Here is a 13,457-nt window from a genome sequence, read left to right on the forward strand (position 1 = left end):
TGAAAAGACTTATGTAATCTCCATATATATTAAATATTTGAATATTTGATTTGTTTTCTAGGACTAAAATTGATCAGACTCTGTTTGACACACATGAATCCTATTCCGATATCCTCGATATTTCCATTAGGTCATAAGCGCTTCTCAAGTACGGTCTTAAACAGCAATGGGAAGATTCAAATAACCAATATATGGGAATTGGACTTCACCCCACTGCACAAGGCAGTGGTTTCTGGACTCAGGAGCTAAGTTGATAACGCTATGGCATTCGAAGCGAATGGTACTGGGTTTGATTTTCATGATAAACATCAACTCTTGAATGCACGTACATTTAGCTGAAGAGTTCCAAGTAGGAAAAAACGCACATATTGGATTCCACTACGACCCACTATCCAACTCTTTTTAAAAAATACTTCTGTAATCAATTTGTTACTTATCATATTAAATAAAAATCCTTAAATATTGAAAGACAATGTTACCCTCCTACAAATTAATTAAGAACTTGATCACGAGAAACTGGTTCTGTTTGATTGTCAAGATAATCAATCAACCAACAAACATTACATCTCTAATGGAAAGGTGTAAAACCAAACATTATTCAAACATCTTATTTAACTCTTTGAACATTATGAGAAAACGCCTGCACTTTCACCGAATAACACATTTGTTTACGACACTGAAAGAAGGATATTGAAGAATTTCTTTGTCTTATAGTTGAAACACTGACTGCAACACAACATTTGTATTATTAGATAAGATAAGTCAACCTGCTGTATGTTAAGATTTATGATACAACCGCATGTATAAAAAACATTTCAGGTCCCCTAGATTTGAATTGTTCAAGCAACTTTGAGAAATATCCATAACTCTGTGTAACATGTTTAACAATCGCTTATTTACTCAAAAAAGAATAAAATGAAACCTAACAGTAGAAACGTCATTTAACTCTATATCGAATGTTATTGCTAATAACGGCAGAATTCGTAACGCTTTGTATAGTTTTTAATGGCTTATATTATAGTATTTTTCGATTAGATATAATATTGAATAAGCTTAACAGTAGACAGTCAGATATATTCAATTCGTATAGAAAAATAGCTCGAGAAAATCAGAATATCTTTAGAAGATTACCTACTCTATATCTGCAATATACATAAGGTTTTGTGGTAACTTTAATAGCAAAACATCTTAAAACGTTAACTCATTCATATTCATGTTCACATAGGGACTTTGCAATATTATTTTACAAACGTAGTAGCTTTGTTGTGACTTACATGTTTTCTTCTGAATGACCTTTCGAAAACACTGTACATAAATAAAAACGTTTAATTCTAATTTGGCCAAATCGATTTCTCAGAAAAACGTTAGGGCAGCTACCAGATAAACTAGTATTCCCGTCACAAGATTGAAAGGATCAAAACTTTACAGCTAAAACAGTTATATCATAGTTAATTTTGGCAAAATTACTACTTTGTATTATTTAATATTAGGAGTCATTGGTAGTTCCTAGAAATCGTCTTTAGAAACTAACTTCCAAAAATACTTTGATCAATTAGAATTCATATAAATCATCTTAGGAAAATCGAGAAGATAACTCATTGTAGTCAACTAACTTTATTTAGTCAATTATCAACTAAATCATTTTACCATAAAAAATTATGAAATCCCTTACTTACTTACTTATTTACGCCTGTTACTCCCAATGGAGCATAGGCCGCCGACCAGCATTCTCCAACCCACTCTGTCCTGGGCCTTCTTTTCTAGTTCTATCCAGTTCTTGTTCATTCTTCTCATGTCTGCCTCTATTTCTCGGCGTAATGTGTTCTTTGGTCTTCCTCTTCTCCTTTGACCTTCAGGATTCCATGTGAGGGCTTGTCTTGTGACACGATTGGGTGATTTCCTCAAAGTGTGCCCAATCCACATTCAGCGCTTCTTCCTGATTTCTTCCTCTGCTGGAATCTGGTTTGTTGTCTCCCACAATAACTTGTTGCTGATAAAGTCTGGCCAACGGATCCGAAGTATTTTGCGTAGACAATTGTTAATAAACACTTGTATCATATGGATGATGGCTTTCGTAGTTCTCCACGTCTCCGCCCCATACAGTAGAACTGTCTTGACATTTGTGTTGACCTTGGTGTTGGTTGGCAATTGTTTTGAGCTCCAGATGTTCTTCAGTTGTAAGTATGCTGCTCTTGCTTTGCCGATCCGCGCCCTCACATCTGCATCTGATCCACCGTGTTCATCAATGATGCTGCCCAGATATGTAAAGGTTTTCACATCCTCCAAAGCTTCTCCTTCAAGTGTAATTGGATTGGTGCATATTGTATTGTATCAGAGAGTCTTGCTTTTCCCTTTGTTTATATTGAGACCTACTGCTGCTGCTACACTGGTCCTTTTCTCCTGCATTTGTTGTTGCGTTTGTGATAGAAGAGCCAGATCATCCGCGAAGTCTAAATCGTTAAGCTGCATCCTACCTGTCCACTGTATTCCGTGCTTACCTCCAGATGTTGACGTCTTCATGATCCAGTCGATCACCAGGAGAAAAAGAAAGGGTGAGAGTAAGCAACCTTGCCTGACACCGGTCTTTACCTCAAACGAGTCAGTGAGTTGTCCTCTATGAACAATCTTGCATTTTAATCCATCATAGGAATTCCGTATGATATTGACTATCTTCTCAGGCACACCGTAGTGTCGAAGAAGCCTCCATAGTGTTGTCCTGTCCACGCTATCAAATGCTTTCTCGTGGTCAATGAAGTTGATGTAGAGTGATGAATTCCATTCGATTGATTGTTCCACAATGATCCGCAGAGTTGAGATTTGATCTGTACACGATCTATCCTTACGAAATCCAGCTTGTTGATCTCGAAGTTGGGCGTCTACAGAATCCTTCATCTTGTTTAACAATACTCTGTTGAAGACTTTTCCTGGTATTGAGAGAAGAGTGATGCCTCTGTAGTTATCGCACTTGCTGAGATCGCCTTTCTTTGGTATCTTGATCAGAAGTCTTTTTCTAGTCTATTGGTACTTGTTCTTCATCCCAAATCTTACTGAAGAGGATGTGGAGTATCTTGGCAGTTGCTGTTACATTTTCTTTCACTGCCTCTGCCGGGATAATGTCTGGTCCCACTGCTTTGCCTCTCTTGATTTGTCTAATGGCCATGCTGATCTCTTCAATTGTTGGTGGGCCATTATCGATTGGGAGGTCTATGGGTGCTGCTTTGATGTTGGGTGGGTTCAGTGGAGCTGGTCGATTCAAGAGTTCTTTGAAGTGTTCTACCCACCTGTTTCGTTGTTCTTCAATGTCGGTGATTACTTTGCCTTCCTTGATTTTCACTAGTCTTTCTGGTTTACGGTGATTTCCAGCAAGTTTCTTTGTCGTATCATACAGTTGTCTCATGTTTCCCTCTCTTGCAGCCTTTTCCGCTGTCATCGCTAAATCTTCCACATATTTACACTTGTCGGTTCTGATGCTCCTCTTCACTTGCTTGTTTGCCTCTGTGTATTCGGCTTATGCCTTGGCTTTTTCTGCTCTTGTTCGGCTGATATTGATTGATGCTTTCTTGTTCCTCCTTTCTTCAATTTTATCCAGTGTACCAACAGTGATCCATTCCTTGTGATGGTGCTTTTTTGGCCCCGAACTTCCTGACATGTTGAGACGATTGCCTCTTTGATACCTTTCCAGTTGCTCTCCATGGTAGTCCCCTCGCCATTGAGTAGATCATGAAAGGCCTGGAACCTGTTGCTGAGGGCTATGTTGAATTTGTTGAGTTTGTCAGCATCTCGAAGAAAGGCCGTATTGAACTTTTGTGATGTTGTCCGCGCCGTTGTCCACTGCTTCTTGAGTTTTAGTTTCATCTTGGCGACCAGCAAATGATGATCGGATGCTATATCAGCTCCTCTTCTGGTTCTCACATCCTCCATCGTCCTCCTGAACTTTTTGTTGATGCAGATATGGTCGATTTGATTTTGTGTAGTGTGATCCGGTGAAATCTAAGTGGCTTTGTGTATGTTTTTGTGTGGGAATATGGTGCCACCTATGACCAGTTTATTGAAGGCACATAGGTTTGCAAATCTCTCACCATTTTCGTTCCTTTCTCCCAGTCCATGTCGTCCCATGACGTTGTGGTGGTCGATATTCGGTACTATCCCTAAGCTTCGTATATTGTTCGTCTTGATAACCGTTACTCGACAACGTTCTAACGATGTATAAATCAGAAGACGAATACGAAGGGTTGATCGCGTTTATTACTGAACCACACACAGTTATCCAATATTACAGGCACGTCAAGCAAACATGAAAGTGCAGTGCCGTAGAGCCGAATGAATGAGTAAGCGTGTACAGTACGGTGTAGCGTAGTGCAGAACAGAGAGCAAGCAGGGCAAGTAGTAAACAGGATAAAAACGTACATATATATATATATATATATATATATATATATATATATATATATATATATATATATAAGTGGAAAAGCATGAATCATCGGATCAAATAAGCGATTAATAATAATGCTAGTGGAATGAATACATGCGTAGGCGGTAAGCAATGTTCAAGCGTATATAATAAAAGTACAATGGTGTAGATAGGTTTTTATTGTATGAATGACTGTCCATTAAACAAGTTAACAAAAGGGCTTAGCTGAATTAGATGTAAACAAACTCAATTGCATCTGAGTTGCTATAACGTCTTTGTATCCAGTGTTGTCCTTTCCAACTTTGGCATTGAAATCTCCCATCTGAATGGTCAGATCCTCGGTTGGGCACTTTTCGAAGATCGACTGCAGCCTATCGTAGAATTGGTCTTAAGCGTCTTCATCGTAGTCGTTGGTAGGCGCATAGCATTGGATGACGTTCATTGTAATGCCCTCTCTCTTTGTTTTGAAGGAGGCTTTGATGATACTTGGTCCATGAGATTCCCATCCTACAAGTGCATTTTGTGCTTTTCTGGACAGCATCAATGCCACTCCTTGTGTATGTGGGGCATTTTCTTCTTCATGACCGGAGTATAACAGAAGTTCCCCTGAAGATAGTCGTTGTTGTCCGACGTGCGTCCAATATGTTCCACTGATTCCAAGCACCTCCAGGTTGTATTTTCTCATTTCTGCAGCATATTGGAAGACTCTTCCGGTTTCCCACATTGTCCGGACATTCCATTTACCCATAAAAATTGTCGCTCTGGTTGTAAGAAGGTGCATCGGCCTCATGACTTCCGAAGGAACCCGGCTTTCATCATGAGACGTCATAATTATTGCTTCAACTCCCATGGCAGAGGTTAAATGGTTTGAATAATTTTTTCTGGTTAGCGTTTTTTTAGCGAGTTGGTTTTTTACGGGATGGGGTCGCTAACCCAATGCCTAACCCTCCTCCTTTACCCGGTCTTGGGAACGGCAGTAACCCCCAGAGGAGCTACAGGCGGAGTTATGAAATCCATAGGTCACCTATTTATTAATAGATACCGTTGCTTTTTATGTTTAATTTAATATGTGAAGTACATTTTCTATATATTTCAAATTTCATTTCCGTTTGGAGTATAAGGTTTAATGAATTAGAATGTCCAAGGAGTCAGAGTTTGAAGATTTCATAGTACAAAAGTTATCATTTCACTCCTCATATAATACCAGTAATCTTTGGCGATTCCAACAGGATAGTAGTTTCATCAATTTATTTATTTGAAAACAAATAATCTTTAAAAGACGATGATATAAACAATGTTCTCTTTTTTTCTTTTATTCCTATTGATTTAATTATTTTTGCTGCATGTATTATATATAAATCGAGTCTTTGGGCTGAACCAACTACATCTGACCCTGAAGGGATACTTGTTGTCACATCAATTCTTATTACACTTGCAGTAAGTGATTATGAATGAATATTTCGATATTAAATTGTTGTTTTTGTTTATTTGAAAACATTGGAACTATTTAAATTCATTGTCTAACATTTCCATAAATATATAATTTCACATACCTAACTCTTGTGAAACTAGTCACTTAAATCTGAACAATAGTTCTTAGAAATTCAATATACTTTTACTTACAAATCACAACGTTTTACATCGATATCCATTCAACGTTAATAATATTCATTTAAATGTGGATCAACTCACTGAAGAAAATGGTGGACGGTTGCTCAATTTCGTGGATTGTTTGGAGTTAGACATTACCACCGTTGGATGCCGGCTCAGTGGTCTAGTGGTTAAGTGCTCGTGCGCGAAACTGATAGGTCTTTATTTCGAATCTTGCGAGGAGGGATCGTGGATGCTCATTGCTGAGGAGTCCCACGATAAGACGAAATGGCCACCCAATGCTTTCAGGTTATCCATGGTGGTCTAGCTTTAATTGACTCATGAATTCAACTTTTAAATTAAATTTCAGTTAAAATCATCAGAAGTATTTTGAAGTTTTACATAATGCTTTAATCACAAAGGCTTATAATCTAAAATATGTCCCTATTTCTAGTGTTCAATACACATAATCTACCTATCTGATTATAACAAAAACAGTACCACTGAAATAAAGTATTTTTAAGATTCGAATTTTGATTGCAATCATTTATATCTAGCCAAGTATAAATTAGAAATGTCTTTGTATAATGTATGCTTTTTTGTAAAGTTTCTTGTATGACATCTTTTTCATTGAAATAAAATTGAACACATTAGATAACTATATTGAACTTTGTATTGTTGAAGAGGATGAGATACTTTTTCTTTTTGTCTAATTACATTAAACATAATTATAAGGATGTTTTGTGAACAATGTTTTTGCATCAACTAAACTCAATAGCAGTACTTACATCTATAGTGAGAACATGGCTAATGTATGGAACATATACATGTCATTTTGTAAAATTCTAAAACACATTTAAGTTGGTATTTAATAAGTAGTGAGGAATTGTTAAAAAATCAAACCAACGAGTTAATCGTGATGAAATCACAGTGAGTTTAAAACCGAAACTATTTACATCAACTATTTACATCGTTATCATCTATATGCTTGGAATAAAATTCATTGATGTTTTTCTAAAGTAGTAATTCGAATTCAGTGTAGGAGGAGTATATAAATTGATCTAATGATCTGCTATTTATCAGTTGAATAATAGTGATTGAGATTTATTTGCTTAAACCATATACTTACTACTTAATAAACTTTCATCAAAGAACTACGTTGAGGACTAACTGGAAATTATAGGACAAGGGATTATTTATTTTTAAAACTGATTGTTATTCGTACATAATAATCAAAGACGAATGAACCACATCACCAGTCGATAGAGGACAAATGGAAGGAAAAATTATTTACAACAAACATGTGTATAAAGCAGTAAAAGACAGAAATAGAAAGCTATTTGAGTGATATGTTCAAAACGATCAAATATAATGTTGAAAATTATGGTGCTACAAGACAATTGATTTGTAATTATCTAATATCAAACGGCGTTGATTGTAAAACGGGTTATTTATTTTTATGACTGTACCAAACTGTGGTGCATCGATATCTATTAGTAGTAAAGGATAAACAAGATGGCATAAATACCTGTTTGTGATCAACTGGTGCCTGAATGTTTAATTGGAAGATGAGCACTTCCATAAACCAAATAAATCACTAGTAACGTCTCCCATAGTGACGCTACGTGACGTAGATTAGGAATTTTTTTGACAACAATTCATATAATTACTAACTTACATCTGACTAACTCATATCACTACAGTCACTGGAAATATCAATGGTGTAGATCAGGTGGTATAATTAGTTTTTGAAAAGAGAGTTCCTATTTATTCAAATGGCAATAAATTGACGCACATACACTTCTCTCAGTTTTTATAAACCGTTCGGTAAGGTATATACTCTAGTTAAAATTTATGGGCACAAAGTGAAAATGGAACTGTACGTTTAAAAACATTTCACATCATCAATCAACTTTCATTAGGGAACTATTAAAGATGGGGAAGAAATTAACAGCTGTTTCCTCTTAGTATAGTTATCCTTTATGAGAAAATTCAAATTCAATAATTTCTACTACACGCTATAATATTAACAATACCAAAACGGTTTAGTGAAGAACGAATCATCAACTTATTGAAGATGATTAGATGGATGAATATAAAATCAAAATTACATCTCAACACAGTGCATTCAATTTCGAGTCACCTAGACTAGTGGCCACATTGCAACTTGATCGATAGAATTCTATGTAAAGTAAGAAGGACCTGACACACATGACATTTGTCACTACCCAGTGACCAAACAGCAGCAAATGATTATTCGTGCTCAAAATAAAGCGTTTATATAAAACCCATCAGTGTGTAATGCGAACTAGCAGATGACGGCACGAAGTTACAACGCTTCCATACCCATTCTTATAAAATGCTTGACAATTTTGTTTTGTTTCGAAAAAGTACTTAACGTAAATCATTTCCGTCTCAGATTAAGCTTATGAAGAAAATATCGGTAGAAGTGTTATCACAGATACGAACATGTACTTTTCTCCCTTATTTTATCATGTATGGACTTATATTGATATACTCAGTCGGAGACATCATAGAAGACATCTTATTGATTTTGATTTGTTGTAAAACGAAATTTACTTCGTATAAGGTAAGCAAACACCAAAAATCTATTTACTTATCATTTGTAAATATGTATGACTTTACATAGGTAAGGTATAAATAAAATGCACTACGAAGAAGCCCTATTCACTTTGTGTTTAAATTAAAATCGTTAAATCTTTACTTTTAAGGAAAAAAATGAGGACAATCACACGTACAGCTATTATTACAGTCTTATTGTCTTTTTGGTTTTTCTCTTCAATTCTTATTCTCAGGTAAATTTTCTGATTATGTCAATCACACTATTCATGCTGTTGACAAAACTTCATAGACAACCAACTGGAATAGTGGGTAGTCGAAAAACGAAAGATAATAGAACAATTGAACTACAACGCCAAAGTTCACGTGGGACATGTCAACTAGGGTTGTTGTCGAATAATGCAATTACACTAAGTAACAAAATAACCACAATAACGATGACAGCTTTGGAAAGAGCAAATAAATCTGAGGCTGAATTACGATTAAACGATAAGACTAGTATACAACAAGACAGGATTAAAACAATAAACAATGATAACAATTCTATTATTACCACTAATACTGCTAATACCAAAAGTAATAATCATAACAAAACAAATATCACTGCTGAAATAATTAATCTAGATGCTCAAACACCAATTATACCACTAAAAACAATCCCAGAAGCAACTACAAGGATAAAGACGGCAGGAGATAGTATGCAGGTAACAACAGGCAAGAAGATGCAAACAAAATTTCTAAAATCGTCTTCGAAAACTTCAAGTGCTTCATTATATTCAGCGGCTGCAAGTATCACTTCTGCAAATTCAAATGTTTCAGGAACTCAACCAATTAAATCTGATAAAACAATTATTATGAAAGATAAAATTATCAATAACAAACATACAAACAATTATAATAAAAAAGTTTGTAAAAACTCTTCAATTAACCGATGGAAAACTAGCAGACATTTTCAACGTAAAAGTATCGATAGTAATTTCTTATCTTCCCCTGCAATACGTATAAAAGAGATTAGGTAAATGTTACATTTTTTTAAAATGTATATTTATATATGGATGAGTGTTATAAACGGTTTCTTGGTTTGTCGATGAGATTATGAAAGGTAGATTCTCAGTTATTTAAGATAATAAATAATTCAGCCGAACAACCAAACATAGATTATTGTACCTAGGTTTTAGTTAAAGATATAATCTGGTGATAGTATATTGCCAGATTGCTTACATAGAATTAGGTGGAGTGTCATTTAAACTCATATCGTAATGCTTGGTACATAAGTACTTAAATAACAAAACCATATTTCCATTATTGCCCATGTTGAAATCCGTAGAAGCCTCCTAATAATATCAAACAGTACAAATGAAAAATAATCCTTATTTCTCAAAATCATCAGAGTATATTCAATCAAAGGGTTTATAAGTGATTGACGGTTAACATTTATGACCTAAGGCTGATACTGATACTATTTATGTATTGAAATATATTTGAATATCAAATTGTTGTGTTCTTTGAAGATGAAGCTATTGAAAAGTTAGTTTTAGACTTTTGAAATTCGTTTTTCTTCACACAATGTCATAACGGTTTCAAACATTTTGTGAAAACATTCAAATATAGTTAAATTCACTTGATGTTGTTTCCTTTTATCTTCTCATTGTTGTTTAGGACTGCAATTGATCAGTCTCTTGTTGACATATGTGCATTTAGCGCGGATTGCCTCGATATTGCCTTAAGTCACAAGCTGTACAAGCAAATATGGATAGTGCCTAGCAGTAGAATCCAGAACACGCGTTTCGTCTTATTCGGGACTCGTAAGCTGGATGTACCTGCATCCAAGATTTGGTGTTCACTGGGTTCGAGTCCTGGGGTATGCGCCAAATCTAGGATGCAGTTACAGTCAGCTGACGAGTCCTAAATGGGACGAAACGCATGTCCTGGATTCCACTACTAGCCATTATTCATCTTTGCTTATAATTTAAATAAAGTATTTACAATAGAAATCATCAAGTTGAGATTCAGTGACTTACGTTTACAGCTTCGACTGCCTTTCTATTTTATTTATTACAGTCTTCATTCGTTATGACTTTTTTATTTATGACTGTGATCCATATTTTTTTCAGTATATGTATACAAACTATTAGTACCACTAATTCTCTGTCGTTTTTTTTTAAAATACCACAAATCTCTCTTTTATAGGAAAGCTATTAAAGCTATAATATTTCTGATGCCGTTGTTGGGTTTTTCTCAATTAATATTCCTAATACCCTACAGTAAAGAATTTGGTAGAGTATTTGATTATATCAATGCAATTATGCTTTCTACTCAGGTGAGATTATCCAGGTCGTTTATTGAGTTTAATTGTTAAATGATTTAATTCGAACATAATTTATGATATTAAGTCAGTGAATCAGTCAACAAAACACTCCATAATTCTGAAGGAACTAAGAATTCTAAATTGAAGTTGAGGTAGATCTTTGAGTTATATTGATGGAAAGTATTACGCTGCTTTAAATAGATTTACAATAAGTACCTAAGCTGGAAAATTAAATCTTCTAGTTACACTCTCTTTAATTGTGATCTGTGAGCTAAATCAATAGAAGTGAATAGTATGGCTATTTACAGTCAAATAACCATATCTCACATTAGAAATACAGTTCACTGGAATGAATCTCAATAGACTTGAGTTATCCAACTCAGTTCTAGACTTCTATTTCCTAGATTTAGTTATATATCTTGCTGTTGATACGTTTTAAACGCACATAAGACGGTTATGAGTTCAATCTGGTTTTTAGTGACCCTCCAGTTCATGTTTGAGAACGAATTTTGTTTAAAATAAAACCAAAACATTTAAAAATTAAGATATCGTGAAATAAATTAAATCTTTTTGAATATTACATCACTTCAGTGTTTATTCTACTATGTAATCTTTTGATGTTTTCCAAAATCATATTTTTTTCAAAATCTACACACCAAACATGGCCAATTAGTCTCAGAGGTTAACTTTCAAGCAATGAGTAACGATTTTAAGCAACTCACCACTTTGATTTATAGACTCGGTTAGTGAAACTACACACTTCACTAAAGTCATTATTTGAATGCCGTGTTACATTATTCATTAACACGCGTCTTCAGTCTCATTTGAACGTCGTTCTACAAATGATTGACCGAGGTACTGGAATCCACCAAGAAGAGTTCTGTCATGATCCACTCTATTCAATAAATTAAAATTCATTGGTTGTATGAGTGGTTCAGGTATTGCATTTATTGGAATCTCATCGATCGTTATCATTTAACTACTAAAAAATGTTTAACAAATAAAAATAGTATATTATGGTAAAGTTGGATAGCGACTAGTAATGTAATTCAAAAAGTCTGTTTCTCTCTATTTGACACTCGTTGGCTGTATGTACCTGAATCTCAGCACTGATATGCGAGCACTGGGACTCTAACGTGGTATGTTTCACTTCGGACGCTAACGCATTATCTGATATGCTATTCAGTTCAGATCTCCACTGATTTAAGCAACGGAGACGAATTTGGTATTTGTGAATATCTGTTAATATCAGGGTAGTTCATTCAGGATGCAAATACGCCAAAAAATGACTGATCAGTTTCAGTACTTATTATCTATTGAAAGACTCAAACTTAGAAAATAAAAATAGTGTATTTCATATGTAAATACATAAACTTCAATCCTTTTAAACATTGATAATAAATAAAATATCCAAACGAACTGCTTTCAAAGCATGCTAGTAATTTACAACTAAGTTTTAGATTATATATATTCAACATCCATCGACATGGTTTTTATAATCGGATTTCTCTGGAGTTTTATCCCTTTATCTAAATTAGAAAATACTATTCCTAGATAAATAAAGCAAATAAGACAATTTATAGACAACCCTTAAATCTCAGTAGATTAATAGAAAAAAAGTTAGAGTGTTTAGTTGTTTCTTTTCTGTAAAGAACATAGAAGAAGAAAAAAAAGCAACTCAAGAAATTACTTCACATTTACACAGAAGATCATTCATTCTTGCATATTAATAAATTAAGTGTAGCATATAAAATGTCTGATAGATGACTTTCAGTGGTCAGTAAAACAATCTTCCGAGTGAGATTGAAACTTGGCAAGTATATTAATAGATCATTCATAAACTTATAAACTATGATTTATATAAATAAGCATACTTATAATTTCATATAAATAAACAACTCGTTTTCATCATTCATACGTTAACAGAAAATCAGTAATTATAATAATCATTTATTCGTTTAAAGATCCCAATCATATTAAGAAAAGGCTAATATTTGAACGAAGAATATTCTTTTCGATAAATTCTCATCAGGTTCTACAAATTATATATCCAAATTAATGATCCGAAAAAGTGGCCAGGTTAAAGGCAAAGTACATCGTTTAAAGCATGTAAATTTAGGAATGTCAAATCAAATAGAATAAAATTGTTAATGTTGATATGACTCATATAGAATGTTAACTTGAATCTGAAAATTTAAGATCTGTGATCAGAATAAATATGGGTCAGCTAGGGTGAGAGAGATATGATAGTGCAATTACAATTCGATCAAGTGGAAGACTAAATGTGTGAAAAATCAGTGAGACGTAATAAGGAGGGATCAATGCGATGTGAATGAATCATGTTTAGGGGGGATTAATAATGATATTTAACCAATAATAATAGTAATAATAATAATAATAATAATACAAAGAGAAGACGAAGTTTATCAGAATTATGTGATATATTAGCGCAATACATTTCGAACAATCTGATCACACATATACTTGTTAAGACATTTTTATATGAAAATTAAGAGGTCAACTAGACAGGTTAAGGTAAGAAAATAAATAAAGTACACAAAAACA

The 13,457-nt window shown here is 34.1% G+C and overlaps 1 protein-coding gene across 1 annotated transcript; it reads left to right on the forward strand.

Annotated features, from left to right (window-relative positions):
* Window positions 1–5,550: 5,550 nt before the first annotated feature.
* On the forward strand, window positions 5,551–11,803 carry Smp_144650 (hypothetical protein; the record flags this gene model as incomplete). Its single annotated transcript, XM_018791025.1, has 5 exons — window positions 5,551–5,620; window positions 5,694–5,851; window positions 8,821–9,599; window positions 10,775–10,904; window positions 11,711–11,803. 5 exons carry the CDS (start codon window positions 5,551–5,553, stop codon window positions 11,801–11,803), a joined length of 1,230 nt encoding a protein of 409 aa, XP_018645735.1.
* Window positions 11,804–13,457: the final 1,654 nt, after the last annotated feature.

This window comes from Schistosoma mansoni (genome assembly GCF_000237925.1).
Source record: "Schistosoma mansoni, WGS project CABG00000000 data, chromosome 7 unplaced supercontig 0100, strain Puerto Rico, whole genome shotgun sequence".
In the NCBI taxonomy this organism is placed as follows: domain Eukaryota; kingdom Metazoa; phylum Platyhelminthes; class Trematoda; order Strigeidida; family Schistosomatidae; genus Schistosoma; species Schistosoma mansoni.